Source organism: Budorcas taxicolor, chromosome 11 (genome assembly GCF_023091745.1).
Source record: "Budorcas taxicolor isolate Tak-1 chromosome 11, Takin1.1, whole genome shotgun sequence".
In the NCBI taxonomy this organism is placed as follows: domain Eukaryota; kingdom Metazoa; phylum Chordata; class Mammalia; order Artiodactyla; family Bovidae; genus Budorcas; species Budorcas taxicolor.
In genome coordinates, this window is record NC_068920.1 from 131,708,960 (window position 1) to 131,726,499 (window position 17,540).

General features: G+C 47.0%; 1 protein-coding gene across 1 annotated transcript; it reads right to left on the reverse strand.

Annotated features, from left to right (window-relative positions):
• Window positions 1-106: 106 nt before the first annotated feature.
• Window positions 107-13,107, reverse strand: NRBP1 (nuclear receptor binding protein 1). The gene is made up of 18 exons (XM_052647443.1): window positions 12,982-13,107; window positions 9,930-10,159; window positions 9,265-9,387; window positions 8,974-9,075; window positions 7,977-8,066; window positions 7,793-7,833; window positions 7,321-7,415; window positions 5,721-5,804; window positions 5,477-5,535; window positions 5,217-5,315; window positions 2,652-2,784; window positions 2,361-2,466; window positions 2,170-2,220; window positions 1,941-2,076; window positions 1,210-1,263; window positions 1,059-1,122; window positions 745-800; window positions 107-656 (listed from the first exon to the last, which is right to left on the reverse strand). The coding sequence occupies exons 2-18, from the start codon at window positions 10,137-10,139 to the stop codon at window positions 552-554; spliced, it is 1,608 nt and encodes a 535-aa protein (XP_052503403.1). The 5' UTR covers window positions 10,140-10,159; window positions 12,982-13,107; the 3' UTR covers window positions 107-551.
• Between the last annotated feature and the right edge of the window lie 4,433 nt (window positions 13,108-17,540).

The window sequence follows — 17,540 nt, forward strand, 5'->3', positions numbered from 1 at the left end:
CCCCGGCTCCGCCCCCGCGCCCCGGCGGGTTCCGCCCGCCCGGCACACCTGCGGTCCGGCCTCCGCGCCCCCTGGCGGACAGCGGGACACATCACACACACACTACTCGCGTAGCAAAAAGTAGACTTTTATTACAGCAGCAACTGAGGCGAATCGAATGGCCCCCTGGGGCCATCCCTGCAGCACCACCCTTCTCTCCCGCCCCGTCCGCCCCAGCGGGATGGTAGAACTCAGCTCCCCGCGCCCGTGCGCCTCCTTCCACACAGGCTGGGCGGGAGCGGCATTTCGGCTACTAGCCCCCGACTAGAAGGCGGCTGCTGAGAAGGCCAAGGCCCAGGCCGACGTCTGTGCAAAACAAGTAAACAAAGTGCAGAGGGATGGAAGAGAAGGGGAGGGCTGGGGAGGGTGATGCTCAGAACCAGGGAGCCCAGAGCCCTCCTGAATAACAGAGGAGAGCGGGGCTTCACGGGGTAATACTGACTGGGGGGCGGGGCGGGAGCCGCAGCCTCTCCGGAGGCCACAGCGCGGAGGAGGGGCCGGGCCGAGTGGCTCTAAGAGGAGACGGTGACAGCGGCTGAGTTGAGGGTGCTGTTCCTGGCGAAATTGAACTTGTTCAGGGTCTCCTCCAGCAAAGAAGTCAGTCGGCTCTGGTCAGCCTGGAGGGGAAGGACTCTGTGAGATTCGGCCGAGATGAGAGAGCGGAGGAGCCGCCCTACCCCGAGCGGCGGAAGGCAGACACCTCACCTCACTAATGAAGCCCAGCTGCACCAGCTCAGCCGCCAGCTCCGGGATGTTCTCATCTGAGAGAAACAGGAGAGGGTGAGCACAGTGCGCGACTGAGGGTCACGGGAGCCCTTCCAACAGCCCCGGCCAGGTGACCCTGGCTGGGACACAAGCAAAACTGTCAAATCAGATCCACCCTCCAGTTTTAGGGGCGAAGATACTCATTCTAAGTGAATCTGCGTGTTGCTGCCATGTCACCTTCCCCACCCCTCAAAGTGTCCCTCACAGGTGAGGCTCACAGACTCTCCATCCTCTGAGGGACAGGAGAGACTCACTTGGCATCAGGTCACAGCTCAGGTGCCGGTTCAGTTTGTCCTCCAGCTTCAGCAGAAGCGTCAGCTGGAGAATAGGACAGTCAGAAAATGAGGCTCCCCTTCCCCACCCTCTGGCCACCCAGCGCTACTCAGCCTGGGCCCTGAGCCTTACGTGGTGCTTGACTCCCTCCTCCACCGACTCGATGTTGCACTGCATCAGCACCACCTAGGGAGAGGAGGCAGAGAGGGTCACAGGCGTAGAGGCCAGTGAGCAAAGAGCCCTTAGGGAGAGGAGGCAGAGAGGGTCACAGGCGTAGAGGCCAGTGAGCAAAGAGCCCTTAGGGAGAGGAGGCAGAGAGGCCACAGGCGTAGAGGCCAGTGAGCAAAGAGCCCTTAGGGAGAGGAGGCAGAGAGGCCACAGGCGTAGAGGCCAGTGAGCAAACAGCCCTTAGGGAGAGGAGGCAGAGAGGGTCACAGGCGTAGAGGCCAGTGAGCAAAGAGCCCTTAGGGAGAGGAGGCAGAGAGGGTCACAGGCGTAGAGGCCAGTGAGCAAAGAGCCCTTAGGGAGAGGAGGCAGAGAGGCCACAGGCGTAGAGGCCAGTGAGCAAAGAGCCCTTAGGGAGAGGAGGCAGAGAGGCCACAGGCGTAGAGGCCAGTGAGCAAAGAGCCCTTAGGGAGAGGAGGCAGAGAGGGTCACAGGCGTAGAGGCCAGTGAGCAAAGAGCCCTTAGGGAGAGGAGGCAGAGAGGGTCACAGGAGTAGAGGCCAGTGAGCAAAGAGCCCGTAAGAGGCGCGGTTCCCAGCCCACAGGACATGGCTGCCAGTGAGCAGACACACATTCCTGTCTTTACAGCACAAAGCCTTATTTGAGATGTCCCTCTCTGCTACAACCACACAGCCATACCTTGCGGGTCTCCACCTCAGCCGGCTCGGGTGTTGGAGTCTTGACAGAGGGGGGCACCACAGGTGATGTCACCTCTTCCTGCTGCGGCTGCTGGGGCCGAGGCAGCCCAAAGGCTGTCAGGGGGTAGATCCCATTCCTAAATGGAGATCAGACAGGTCAGATGGGCTCTGGATGCCTTCGGACACCCACCCCTACCTCCTAAAGGAAGTTTTTCTTATTCTTCTCTCACCTGACATCTTCAAGGAATTTATCCAGTTCTAGAGCTGGAGACTGAGAGTACCTGGAGAGAAAAAAAAAAAGATGGAAGGAAAGAAGCGAAACAGCAGGTTTAACCATTCCCAGACAAAGGACAGTTGACAGAAACCTCCAGGTGGGAGTGACCAATCTGTCCCTTTCAGAACCTCTCAGTTGGTTACTCACAGAGTCTGAACTGGTTCTCTTCCTGGTCCTGCAGGGATTTCAGCCAGTACAGCACTGGTATCCATGTTTTTGGTGATCTCCTCCAGAGCATTCTCTGGGATCATGTCTGGAGGGCAAGATGGAATGGGAACTTATAAGGATAGTTCAGATTAATATTATAGAGGGCACAGGGGTCCTGGGGGAGGGTGGGAAAGAATCCTTTTGGAAGTAGAAGAGGAAAGGGAACACTCCAGTGAGAGTTACAAGGCTCCAGACTGGAAAAAAATTCCTGGAAGGGTCAAGAGGACTCACGCTGGTGTCCCACAATGCAGTGGGCAGCAAGGAGTTTGAGCGAGGGCACTTCGAACAGTGCTGGGTGAAACAGAAGTTCTCTGGCGGTTGGTCTGCGAGCAGGCTCAGACTGCAGGCACTTTTGAATGAACTCCTAGAAAAGGGAACAAGGGAGTGGAGCAGGCATCTGGTAAGCAGCCCACTGTGTTTGTCTTTATCTCTCTCACTGTATCTAGCACAAGACTTTGTTATTACTAGGTGCTCATCAATGGCTAAGGCAACAGATTGCTAAATGTATTTGAAAAGACTTTGAAAACTATAATTATATATGAAATGTCATTGTCTTTCATTGTTTTAATTATTTTTTTGCTTCCTAGCCACAAGCTTTCTCTTTCCTTTGCTGTTCAAACTTATGATATCTTTTTCCTTATTTTCTATCTCTCTGTTTTATTAGCCCACTCACTGCCTACCTTCTTCTCCAACTCTCACCAAATTTACCTCTTCCCAAACTCATCCACTGTGGACAGTAATATTCACCATCTTTTTATTTCCCAAGCCTACTGTCACAATTTTCTTTGTCTACTACATCATTTATTCACTGGATTTCCCTCTGTTTCTCTAACCCCTACTTATTTACCTCTCCTAGGTCCCATGACAATTAACCTGCTTTCCTCCTTTCCCTGTGGAAGGCCAAAAAGCCATATACCTAATCTTTTACTTGAACATCGCACCCTGAAACTGAACTAGAAACTTTTTCCACACTAGCCTCAAGATTCCCACTAGTCTTCCTTCTTTTCTTCAGTCCCTTTTAAATGCATGTAATGACTTACAAACTAACCTCCTCTTTGGACCTTTCTTTCCAGACTCTACTCACCATATCTTATTACCTGATACAAAACCCTTATATCCTTTCAGTCTTAGCTCATTTATTCAGGGCACTTTCCCTAACTATATAAATATACAACCCCAAATGACTGGTTTGAGAAATTCACACTGATTCAGTTCAGTTCAGTTCAGTTCAGTCGCTCAGTCGTGTCCGACTCTGCAACCGCATGAATTGTAGCACACCAGGCCTCCCTGTCCATCACCAACTCCCGAAGTTCACCCAAACTCATGTCCATCGAGTCGGTGATGCCATCCAGCCATCTCATCCTCTGTTGTTCCCTTCTCCTCCTAACCCAATCCCTGCCAGCATCAGAGTCTTTTCCAATGAGTCAACTCTTTGCATGAGGTGGCCAGAGTACTGGAGTTTCAGCTTTAGCATCAGTCCTTCCAATGAACACCCAGGACTGATCTCCTTTAGAATGGACTGGTTGGATCTCCTTGCAGTCCAAGGGACTCTCAACAGTCTTCTCCAACACCACAGTTCAAAAGCATCAATTCTTTGGCACTCAGCTTTCTTTCAGTCCAACTCTCACATCCATACATGACCACATGCGGATAAACCACAGCCTTGACTAGACGGAACTTTGTTGGCAAAGTAATGTCTCTGCTTTTGAATATGCTATCTAGATTGGTCATAACTTTCCTTCCAAGGAGTAAGCATCTTTTAATTTCATGGCTGCAATCACCATCTGCAGTGATTTTGGAGCCCCCAAAGATAAAGTCTGACACTGTTTCCACTGTTTCCCCATCTATTTCCCATTAAGTGATGGGACCAGATGCCATGACCTTAAGTTTTCTGAATGTTAAGCTTTAAGCCAACTTTTTCACTCTCCTTTCACTTTCATCAAGAGGCTTTTTAGTTCCTCTTCACTTTCTGCCAGAAGGGTGGTGTCATCTGCATATCTGAGGTTATTGATATTTCTCCCGGCAATCTAGATTCCAGCTTGTGCTTCATCCAGCCCAGCGTTTCTCATGATGTATTCTGCATATAAGTTAAATAAGCAGGGTGACAATATACAGCCTTGATGTACTCCTTTTCCTATTTGGAACCAGTCTGTTGTTCCATGTCCAGTTCTAACTGTTGCTTCCTGACCTGCATACAAGTTTCTCAAGAGGCAGGTCAGGTGGTCTGGTATTCCCATCTCTTTCAGAATTTTCCAGTTTATTGTGATCCACACAGTCAAAGTCTTGACTAATTTGTTTAAAAATATCAAGATGGTTGTTTAAAAGTATGTATCAATTACCTGAGGTAACCATCAAATCAGTTTGCTTTCTTGTAGAGACACCTAAGTTAACATGCAACCTTAAGACTCAACCTTATTACCCATCTTAAACCCCTGACCTGAGAGAGAATGTGTGTGTGTATCAAAAACACCTAGGGAAATGCTCACTACTTTGCCTTTCTGCTTTATATTCTCTTGCTCTTAGAAGAGAGCATATTCCCAATAGGTGAAGTGAAAGTTGCTCAGTTGTGCCTGACTATACAGTCCATGGAATTCTCCAGGCCAGAATACTGGAGTGGGTAGCCTTTCACTTCTCCAGGGGATCTTCCCAACCAAGGGATTGAACCCAGGTCTTCGGCGTACAGGCAGATTCTTTATCAGCTGAGCCACAAGGGAAGCCTGCCCAGGGGCTAGAAGGAAGAAGAACCTACAAACATTTCAAAGTCTATTAAGGAGAAGTGATCCTAAGGATCCTCACCCTTTGTAATGGGTCTTCTAGAAGCTGAATGGCACTGCTGATGGCTTCCTGTGGCACATATGAGGACTCTCCATTGCCCTGAATCTCCAACACTGCCATCTGCAGAGAAGGGGAATAAAAAGGAAAAACAGAGACCTAAGAAACCTCAGTGTTTCCATGATCACTCCCCCAGACCAGTTACCTCACTTGCCAACCCTCCATTTCCCCTTCTATCTTCTAATTTTACCCCTCTCCACTACCCACCCTTCTGGTCTCCTCACCTCCAGTGCACACATGCCAAAGGAGTAGATGTCCACTGCTGTTGTCACATTAGTGACTTCTAGGGAAAACAGAGCAGCTTTGGTGAATCAGAGATTTGGGGCAGGGCATGGCAGAGATGTCTTAAAACTTTGTGCATGCCAGTAGAGAAGGACAGCAGTTTCAGTTATGTTATCGCTGACCCTTAGGTTATAAATTGGAGAATCTGGGGGATGGGCACAGGGCAGAGAAACTGGGATGCCTCACCTCCATATTCTGGTGCAAAGAAGTGGAGGTTCTTCTGCTCCTCCCGACAAGTCTTCACATGATTGTTGATAGTGTCAGGAGCCACTGGGAGTAGGGGAGATACCCACAATCTGACCACCGTCAACAAAGCACAGCTTTGCTCCAGAGAGAGGCCCCCCAAAGATAAATTCTCTCCTGAAGTCTCTAACCCTCAACAGGCATAAACTGAGCCCTTTCCCATCAGGAAGTCCAAACTAAACATGAACACCACCTGCCTCCCCTTTCTCAATCTACCGCTTCTTATCTAAGGTCCCTAACTCAGTAGCAACAAAGGCTCTGCACTAAACTAACAGGTACCTAGGGTCTTTGGGCTGGCAAGGTACAACACAGCCTAAGGAAAAGCTTTCACTTGTGACCTGCTCACCTGCCCCAAAGCCCAGGTACATCTAACCCCTGATCTCATGAAAATGTTTGGTCTAGTTCTTTCATCCACCCTGCGTACAGCATAAAAACACTGGCAGCCCTTCCTAATCTGGAACAATTAAGAGACCTCAGAAACTTGGATGAAGATGGGTAAGAAGGATTAACATACAACCATAAAAAAGATAGCCTCCTTCTTATCCACCTTAACTTCTTATCCACCTGACTGAAACTTAAAACGAGCTCAAAATTTAACCAATACCCTTAAATCAGTTTCCCTTGGAATCCATCAAAAACTTTAGACCCCTGCTCTGCCCTCTCATTCCTCAACACTGCCTGCCACAGGGCTGAACGAGGAACCAGGGCCGGGCCCAGTTTGGACTCACTCGGATCATAAACAATGACTACAAGTCACAGAGGGTCTGGGAGCACAGTATGACTTAAGGAACCAGCCTGATGATGAGGGAGGAGTAAGAATCCAGGACATAAGTGGCCAGCCAGGCAGAATCCACAGGAAACAAGCAGGTTATGGAAGAGCAAGCAGGCGAAGGGTTGGTAGGGCAGCAGCCAAGCAGGCATAATTAGGCAGGGGGACAGGGTTTGCTCCCACGACTGCATGCACTGGGCAGCCGCAAAGGGGAGCAGAGGAAGCACAAACAGCGCCCCACGAAGGGCAGAGGGGGCTCTCACCATTAGCAAAAATCCTATGAAAGACTGTTGGGAACAGAGCAGCCCGTAAGCGGGAGGGAGGAAAACAGAGAAAAGTTGTGAGCGATGGAGCAGCCAAGCCCCAGACAAATGGACACACAACACACAGACACGGCACACAGAAATGTTAAACACTGCACACGTGTACACAGCAAATGAAAGCACTCACAGCAGGCACAGCCTGGAACCTCCGATGGTAGGTCTAGCCCCAGGGGCTCAAGTCAGACCTTACACCAAACTCTTGCCCTTTCCCAACCTTCTATCGAGATCTCTGTATTAACCCCAAATTCCCTCCAGAAAGGTTCAAGATTAGGCCCTACCCCTTTTTCCACTACTTGACTGGCCTCTCTATAAATTGCCCCTAGTAAGGTCCTTTCTCTTATCACCAGCCCACACCTCAGAATTTTGCTCTTTTCCCCCATTCCTTTCAGCTTACCCCCATGGTTCCCAAATTCCCGGGGCTCCCCTGCCCAGAACCTCTCCCTCCCCTCACCAGAGCCAATCTTGATGAGTCCGTTGTGCTGGATGAAGATGGTGTCACAGGTCAGGTTCCCATGGATGATGGGGGGGTCACACGAGTGCAGGTAGCTGTGGGGGCACTGGGCTGTTAGAGGGGCCAGTGGGAAATTAGGGCAGGGGGAACCCAAGGGTTAAGAAGAGCAAGGGCCTGGTCTCCTGCTGGTCATCACAAAGGTAATACCCACACTCTGAATCTCCATTATGTCTGATGAGTTAAAAAGCTGGATAAGAACTAGGAGAAAGAGGTGGGAGACAGTATCATGGTCAAGCCATTGGGATAAACCCTTTAAAAGACCCATAGGGGCCTAATCTTGAGAATATGGTTCAAAGAAAGTGGGGAAGAAAAGAAGTGGGGCAGAAAAGAACAGCAGAGTAGTGCCCTGAAATTTGTTTGGAGGAACTAATCAGGAATAAATATGGGAAAGACACTACCAGATCTTGCTTACCTTAGGGCGGAGAGGATTTGTGTGCACCAACGTTTCCAAGCCTGGAACAGAGTTTGATCCAAGGGTCAGAAGTTATCCACTCTCTTCACCCTCCACAGTTCCCTTCATCCCTTTCCTGATCAGCTTCATAATCTTTTTTAAACTTCCAAACCAGCCTAAAGCTTTGTCTGCTCTCTCTCTGTACCTTTTCATTCATAGTCTTGTGGTTTTTTTTGGTCTTCTTCAGAAATTGCTTAAGACTCCCAGATGACATGTATTCTGTGATAAAAATGACCTGGAGAGGCAGAACACACAAATAAAGCTTTACAATAGAAATGATCCCCTATATGGGTAACTTCTATATGACATACACATAAAATTGGGAAGCCTGGTGTTTTTCTTTTTTCCATCTCCCATCCCGTCCCACCCCTCTAGGTGGTCACAGAGCGCCAGGTTGGGCTCCCTGTGTCACACAGCAAATTCCCACTGGCTATCTGTTTTATATATGGTAATGTGTATGTTTCCATGCTGCTCTCTCAATTCCTCTCTCCTTCCCTTACTGTGTCCACAAGTCTGTTCTCTGTGTCTGTGTGGAAGCCTTGTATTTTTAATAAAGTTTCTCTCTTTTGTTCTTAGTATTACTTCCTTAGATTTAATAGAGCAATGAAAATTACTGAGCAATATGAGCTATGGCAAGGAAGAAACAAAAATTCATTCATTTTTGCCCCGACTATAACCAGACAAAAGGCACAGGTAATAGTCATACGCATACCCTTGGACTGCAAGGAGATGAAACCAGTCAATCCTAAAGGAAATCAACCCTGAATATTCACTGGAAGGGCTGGTGCTGAAGCTCCAATACTTTGGCCACCTGATGCAAAGAGCTGACTTACTGGAAAAGACCCTGATGCTAGGAAAGACTGACGCCAAGAGAAGGAGGTGACAGAGGATGAGATGGTTGGATGGCATTACTGACTCAATGGACATGAGTCTGAGAAAACTTGGAGATGGTGAAGGACAGGGAAGCCTGGTGTGCTGCAGTTCATGAGGTTGCAAAGAGTCGGACACGACTTGGTGACCAAACAACAACATCTCAACACCAGCTGATTCCAGGTCTGTTTCAATACTACCTTTTTCTGAATGTAAAAAGAAAAATAAATGTAGCTAGTCTGTTTCCAGTAAGCTCAGGAAAAAGTTCTTACCCTGGCCTTGTTCTCTTTAATGTCAGCCCAATACTTATGAAACTTGACAATGTTGAGATGTTCCAACTGAATCAGATTATCAAACACAGCACGGACCTTTTCCTGGAAGCAGGAGAGACGTTGGGATTACAATGTTCAGAAAGCATTATCATCCTAAAAAGCCATTTCCTATCCCCACTAGAAATGATCTAACCCCAACATACTCTTCTCCTAGTAGTTTCCCAACATCAATTCCTCTTTAACACCAGCATTCTAACAACCCACAGGCTGCATCCTTTCACCATTGCTTACCTCCTGCAGCTTGTAGTTCTTGCGCTCTGAGAACTGTACCTCATTCCACACAACCTCTACACCCTCCTCTGTATCCATGGCCAGGTATGCGCTGTCAATACCTGGTACATTCCGCTGATTCACCTGAGAAGAAATTCAAACGAAAGGGAATTAAAGTTACCACATGAACTGTCTGTTGTAATACTCCATACGATCATCTTCTCCCTGCCTCTGACCTGTTCAAGTTTGGTCCACCCCTTTGAGACTCTGTCCCTTCACTTCTCACCTCTTAGAATTCACTGTGAAGTAACACTCCCACTGTGCTGTGCTGTGCTTAGTTGCTCAGTCGTGTCCAGTTCTTTGCGACCCCATGGACTGTAGCCCTCCAGGCTCCTCTGTCCATGGGGATTCTCCAGGCAAGAATACTGGAGTGGGTTGCCATGCCCTGCTCCAGGAGATCTTCCCAACCCAGGAAGCAAACCCAGGTCTCCCACATTGCAGGCGAATTCTTTACCATCTGAGCCAGCAGGGAAGTCCAAGAATACTGGAATGGGTAGCCTATCCCTTCTCCAGGGGATCTTCCTGACCCAGGAATCAAACTGGGGTCTCCTGCCTTGTAGGTGGATTCTTTACCAGATGAGCTACCAGGGAAACAATACTCCCACTAAACACTCCCACTGCCTTACCTCTTCTCGCCTCTTCTGCCAGCGCCCACAGGGTGACTCTTCCAAGATCTCAGACTCATCTTCGCTTTCTTCTTCTTCCTCTGGGGAAGCAGCCGAGGTTGTGGAGGTCACAGGAGGTGACACTGACGTCAAACCAGGAGTTGAGGATGAGGATTCTACCTTTGGGTCCGAACCACTGCTGAGTACTGTCTGGGGCTCGCCTTCCGACATGCTGGAACAAACACTCAGGCCTGCATTGGTTGGAGCAAGGGTGAAGGGAGAAGGTGGAGAGGGTTAGAATAGATTCTATAAAGATTCCATCCTAATAACCTAATCTGGGGTTTAAAAGTAAATAAAACATACAGCTCCCTTGTTTCCTTTAAGTCCAAAATCAGAATTAGTCCTGTATGAACCCTAAACATTAACTGCTCTCCTAGTCTGGAGAAGGGGAGCTATCTCAGCTGAAGATGACTCACCCAGGTCAGTGACCAACTGAAGTACACATCAAGCTTAAAGAATATGCTGCTATGCATAAACATGTTAATAAATATATTTTATCATGTAAAAAGATGATTCACCCAAGACTGGCAAACAAAAGATTTATGGCTGTACAACTCATGTTTAGTAAGGTCCAAATCGAACAGCAAAATCAGGGGCCTCATTCTTTCTCAGCAAATACCTACCCAATAGCCTTCCCTTTGAATTCTCATCTACCTCATCTGCACTATGCTCAAGAACCAAGCTACATGGGCACTATGCAGGGCAGATGACTCCAGATCCCCAAATGTTCCAATGAACCAGCTCGAGAGTTAGAGCTGTAGTATTCTCAACCAATTCGTCCAACTGAAACCCTAAGCTGATTTATTCCACTTGGACTAACCCTGGCATCCACTCTCCATCCCTCCTATGCACAGAATAAGTCTGCCAGTCCATGATGAGGCTACCCTTGGGCCAGGTAACCAGTAGTGGTTAGTGACTTCATTCCTGATGACCTCACCTGCCCTGTGATGTGAGTGTGGCAAATGGGTGGGTACTGGTTAGCAACATTTTTTTCCTATTCACTCATTCAACAAATGTTTATTAAGCACCTATTGTGGGCCAAGCACTGAGCTAGGTGCTCGAGATACCACAGTGAACAATATAAATAAGATGCCAATACTCATAAAGCCTACATTTAAGGCACAGCTAAGATTTTAATCTTCCAGTTTTCATTTCATTCACATGGCTCAAAGGCTCCATCCTCTGAGGCACTGGATCTGACACAGGTATCCCTTTTAAGCACAAATAATTCAAGACAAAGCCATTACAGGAAAAGTACTATATTACACTAAAGAGTGTATAGTATTATACATGGACATGGCTTCTTGGAAAAAAAAATTCTCAAAAGCGAAATGTCACAAATTTCAGAGAGTCATAGGAAAACCGCTGAATGTTATTCCACATCTCTAAGAATGAAGGCCGTGAAGAAGCTGGAACCTGTGTGTGCTGGGCTAAAGGGGATGCTCCCCAGGATGAAAATATCCTGTAGATCTGCTCCTCTAAGTCAGTTCAAAATACAGAAGCTTCTGATCAGGATCTTTTGAAAAGCTCTCATTTCTTTTTAGAACTCAGATGCCCTCCTCTGCCCATCTCTGCCACCAACCTGCACTATGTTTAACTCAAGTCAGGAGATTTCCTTGGTCTTTAAAAAAATTTTTTTTTTCATTTTGGAGGAGATTTTTATTAGATGACATTCCAGTAAATATCAAAGAGCAACAAAGCACTACAGAGAAAATCTGGCAAGATGCTTTTTTTCACCTGTTTTTTCCTCAATCCTTGCCTATCATGGATTTCAATCAACAGTTTTAGTAATCTATCAGTAAATTTAAGTTACAGATCATTTTTCTTCTCCCCATGAAAAGTAGCTAAATGCTCACAGGGATTACTTTCTAGAGTAACTATTTATAGAATGTATCCTGAATCTGAACAGCTAAGGAAAGAACCAGCTAAATAAGAAATATCAGTGGAATTGTAATACAGGAAGTCTGTGGCCAGTGGGCTCTAAAGAAACTTCTGGACCCAGGGCACAGACAGTTAATCCACAGTATGGCACGAGATGCCAGACCTTCATCAGTCATAAGACGCTCTTCGAATGTGCTTGTCTTCTCCCTTCCCAATCTCTCCCCAGTAGGCAAGATGATGGCAATGCCCAAGAATCCCCAGGACCCCTCCTGCTGATGAAGAAACCTTTGCAACACTGGGAGTTTTTGTCTCAGGGTCAGTCGTTCAGAAATTTAAATAAGACCACAGACGGAAAAAGGGAATCTCCTCGCCGCCTCCAGCCACCCCAAGATGCACAGTGTTCACTTCTGAGCCGTGCAGGTAAAACATTGCAAAGTTTTTTCCTGCGAAGTTTTTCATTTTTTGGACTGCAGCTTCTTAGCATCTCAACTCCTCAGCAACAGCTCGCAGGCCACAGGCCTCTCGCCCGCTCTCATCCTGAGGGGACCGAAGAGGACCTGAGACCTGCAGGACTGACCAGTCAGACAGATATAAACTCGAGGAGGAATTTAACACTCCAACAGGTCGCCTAGCCCGCTGACTGCGAGGGAGCGTCGGGCCCCCAAGCAGGCCCCGTAGCCAGCAGCGGCCACCTCACCAGAGGCCGGCCCCGCGGCGCCGTCAGGGGCGCAGGCCACGCCCCCGCGCAGTCGGCGCGCCGGCCCCGCGAGCAAGCGCGGCCCCGACGCTGCGCTTCCGCAGGCCTCCGGGCCTGCGGCCGCCGCCCCCGCCCCCGCCCCCGCCCCCGCCGCCGGCCCCGCCTCTCGTCAGGCCGAGTTCTACACGAACGCCGGGGCCTCGCGCCCCGCGCCCGCAGAATTCCGGGGTCCCCTGCCGCCACTCGGGGGCAGTCGGGGAGGGCCGGGCAGGAAATGTGGGGCCGAGGCGGCCCCCCGGCTCCGGCGGGCCGGGCCTTGGCCACCGAGTGAGCAGGGCCGCCTCCAGACACTCGCCTGCTGGGGTCCCAGATCCGGGCCCTAGAGGCCGATCCTTCGGTCCTCTCGCTGAAACCTTCCCTCCCCTAGGCGCTCACCTCCTGACTCCGCTCCCCGCAGCCTGCGCTTCAGTTCCAGCTCGGGTTCCGGGGCCCCGGATCAGAAAGACTCGCTCACAGCTGCGCTCCGCGGCGCAACCGAACTGCGGGCCCCGCCCTCGTGGCGTCCTGACCAACAGTGGGCGGTGCCGCACTGCCGTTGGGTTTCCATTGGACAGGGCAGCCAGGGTGGGCGGTGCCCCGGGTGTACTGTGGCTCGTAGAGGTAGCCTTCAACCTGGTCTCCTCCCGCTGCGCCTGTCCGGCTGAGCCCTCTCGGCGGGTTCGGTGTTTTCGGTCTCAGTGAGGCTCGTCTCTCTGTCTACCCCTCGGTCCGGTCCTGGTGCCCCGGACGATTCTGCTGGGCGAAAGGAAGGCCTTGCCCCTTTTCTTGAAGGCGCCATGACAGTTCTAGTACGACAGAAAGACAAAAGGAGCGAAAAACGTAGCCACAATCCGAGAGGAGAGCCCACCCGCTTTCAGTATTTGGGGGTGAGACTGTGCAGGACACCTATTCAGAAAACTTTCTTTGAATTACTGTGTACATTAAAACTGAAAATTAATAGTTAACGCTTCGTAAGTGGATAGTAATGACGTTGGCCAAAACTTCGCAAGAGGTTTTCACAGATGTTCTCTCTTTTGATCCTCATAAGAAATTGAAATTTTCTTTCAGCAGTAGTTGTCAAATGGAAAAATACTGAATCAGAGGCATTAAGCTATTCACCGAAAGTTGGTAAGAACTAAATTAGGATCCGAAACAGTAAGGCTTATCACAGATTTCCTTGAAAAGATGTTTGGAAAAAATTTAGATTGAAGAGAGTCCAAAGGAAAGAAGTGGACTCGGCTCTTAAGACACATTGTGGAGGGAGAAGGGTGAATCAATCAGTACTTGGGAATGTCATAATCACCAAATTTCACTAAAGGACATCTGTTGTCCTGTTTAACTGATAAGACTGGCAAAAGTCTTCTCATTTTCCATCTCTTCACCTCAAAATTTTTAAAATCACTCTTTGTTCCTTGATGCTTTCATCTTTGAAAGAGAGGGCTCCAACACGCTTAGAAATCTGGACCTTGTTTTGGATATTTAGCATATAATTTCAGGGAGCTGAGGTTAAGAATCTTTGTTGTCATCTCAAAGAAAGAATGTTCCTCCTCCTATCCAGATTAATCTCTTAACTTTGTAAATTCCAAAGCACTGAATACCTGCCCCACAGTAAACATTAAATATCAGTTGATACTACTATTGCAGTTTCCCATTATCTCCTGTCTGGGTCTTAGTATCATTGACCTTTACCTTTCAACTAGCTCCTTTCAAATCTGCATAAAGGACCTAGGCATCCTCAAGCTCTTATTTGTTTTTAACCTTTCATTCATGGTTTTTTTGTTGTTTTTTGCCCAGCTGCATTCCCCACTGCCCTTACAGTGGAAGTTGAAGTCTTAACCACTGGATTTCCAGGAAAGTCCATTTTCATTCATATTTAAAATGCCCAAGGAGACTTATCTGCCAGACCAGGGGTTAAAACTGCCCTTCCAATGCAGGGGGCATGTCTTCCAATCCTAGTCAGGGAACTAAGATTCCCGTCGTGTTACAGCCATGCTGCCAAAATAAAAACGGTCAATTGTTGCCGGTGTTTACACCACATTATTTTTTATTATCTCTTTTTTCTGCTTAAAGAAATAATATGTACTTATTGTAATAAACTTTCAAAAATAACTGTAAAGTAACTATATAGTTGCTTGTATGTGCTATTGGAGAAGGCAATGGCACCCCACTCCAGTACTCTTGCCTGGAAAATCCCATGGACGGAGGAGCCTGGTGGGCTGCAGTCCATGGGGTCGCTAAGAGTCGGACACGACTGAGCGACTTCACTTTCACTTTTCACTTTCACGCACTGGAGAAGGAAATGGTAACCCACTCCAGTGTTCTTGCCTGGAGAATCCCAGGGACGGGGGAGCCTGGTTGGCTGCCGTCTATGGGGTCGCACAGAGTTGGACACGACTGAAGCGACTTAGCAGCAGCAGCAGCAGTGTGTGCTATATTCCACTGTTTTAATTCCTTATGACATATTAAAGCATTTAATACAACTATCCTATGAATATTGTGAATTAATTGCTATAGAAAGTGAAAACCTCTTATTTTCACCAAAATAAAAGACTTTGATGTATATTTCTCCATATTTATTTTCCTATGTATATATTAATATATATAGTTTAAAATAAAAGCAAGCTTATACCACATAATCTTTTTCAGTTTACTCTTTTTACTTTTTTTCCCTACAGCAGCACATATAGCATTACTTTAATTTTTCAACCATTGTAGAGTATTCCATTATCCAAATATGCCATGTTTGATTAATAACTACCAGGGAACTTTCAGATTATTTCCAACATTACTTATTTTAGATAAAGCTGTAATGAATATTCTGCTACATACACGTTTGCCTACTTGTGAAAATGATTTCACTCATTCTTAGAAGGAAATGGCAACCCACTCCAGTATTCTTGCCTGGAGAGTCCCAGGGACGGCGGAGCCTCATGGGCTGCCGTCTGTGGGGTCGCACAGAGTTGGACACAACTGAAGCGACTTAGCAGCAGCAGCAGCAGCTTCCCACCATCCTTACCAACATTGGGTATTCCCAATCTTTTCAACTTTGTGATATATTAAGGGAAAAACAGATATCTTACTGTTTTGATTCGCATATACTTAATTAGTAGTGAAGTTAAACATTCTTCTATAAAAACTTTTTAGAATAATTTTACAACAAAATTGAGAAGAAGCTACAGAGACTGCCCACATACCCCCAATCCATTTGCACAGCCTCCCCACTATCAAATCACCAGAGTGGTATATGTTGTATCAAAGATGAATCCATCATAATCACACAAGCCCAGAGAACCTTAAGGTTCTTCGTGGTGTACATTCTGTGGGTTTAGACATGTGTGTAATGGCATACAGAGTGTTCTTACTGCCCTAAAAGTCCTCTGTGCCCTGCCTGCCCTTTCCTGGCAACCACTAATCTTGTCTCCATAGTTTTGCCTTTTCCAAAATGCCATAGAGTTGGAATCATGCAGTATGCAGTCTTTGCAGAATAGCTTATTTCTCTTAGTAATACACCTTTAAGTTTCCTCCATGTCTTTTTAGGGCTTGATAGAACATTTCTTTTTGTTGCTAGATAATATTCTATTGTCTGGATGAACCATAGTTTGTTTATCCATGTACCTATTGAAAGACATCTTGGTTGCTTCTTTCAAGTTCTGGGAGTTTGAATAAAGCTCTCTATACACATGTGTATACAGGTTTTTGTGTGGGCATAAGTTTTCATCTACCTTAGATAGATAACAAGGAGTGCAATTTCTGGATCATACATTAAGAGTGTGTTTAGTTTTATAGTGAAGTTGCTCAGTCGTGTCCGACTCTTTGCGACCCCATGGACTGTCGCCTACCAGGCTCCTCTGTCCATGGGATTTTCCAGGCAATAGTCCTGGAGTGGATTGCCATTTCCTTCTCCAGGGGAATGTCCCAACCCAGGGATTGAACCCGGGTCTCCCACATTGTAGACAGACACTTTACCGTCTGAGCCAGTCTTCCAAAGTGGTTGTACCATTTTGCACTTTCACCAGGAATGTATGAGAGTTCCCATTGCTCCACATTCTCACCAGCATTTGTCTTTTGTTCTGTTTTTGGCCATTCCAGTAGGTGTGTAGTAGTATCACCTTAGTTTTTGTTGTGTTGTTATTTGGTTGGTATCTCTTTAATTTTCATTTCCCTGGTGACATATGATGTGGAGTATCTTTTCATATGCTTAATTGGCATCTGTGTATTTTCTTTGCTAAGATGTCTCTTAAGATCTTTGGCCCATTTTTCAGTTGAGTTGTTTTCTTATTGTTGAGTTCCAAGGGATCTTTGTTTATTTTGGATAACAGTCCTTTATCATATATGTCTTTACCAAGTAATATCTTCTCCCTGTTTGTGTTGTCTTCTTACTCTCTTGACACTGTCTTTCACAGAGAAGGAATTTTTAACTTTACCAAAGTTCAGCTTATCAATTCATCTAAAAAAGGCCTCATCACACCCAAGATCATCTAGATTTTCTCCTATGTTATCTTCTAGGAGTTTTATAGTTTTATATTCACATTTAGGACTGTCATCCATTGTGAGTTAATTTTTGTGAAGTGTATACAGCCTGGGTCTAAATCCACTTTTTTGCATGTGTGTATGTGGATGTCCAGTTGCTCCAATACCATTGTTTTCATGTGTCTACTGCCTCAAAGCATTTCATTTTCAGTTTCTAGCCTGTATATGTTCTTTGCATAGTATTTTTAACTGGGTTGATCATTTTTTTCTTACTGGCTTTTAAGAGCTCTTTGTATATTAGGAAAATCCTGTTGTTTTCCCAATCTTCTACAATGTGAATCCCATCCTTTCTCTATCTCTACAGAAACTTCACACTCAGTTTATTATAAACCTCTGTTTGAAAAGCCCTTTCTCATTTCCCATTCTCCATGACCTCTTTGGGCTTCCCTTGTGGCTCAGCTGGTAAAGAATCCACCTGCAATGTG

Coding starts and splice junctions, on each gene's coding strand:
- NRBP1 (XM_052647443.1), bottom strand. CDS start 10,139: ATGTCGGAAGGCGAGCCCCAGACAGTACTCAGCAGTGGTTCGGACCCA. Junction 7,416..7,792: donor CAAATCCTCTCCGCCCTAAG/GTAAGCAAGATC, acceptor GTGCCCCCACAG/CTACCTGCACTCGTGTGACC. Junction 2,077..2,169: donor AAATTCCTTGAAGATGTCAG/GTGAGAGAAGAA, acceptor ATCTCCATTTAG/GAATGGGATCTACCCCCTGA.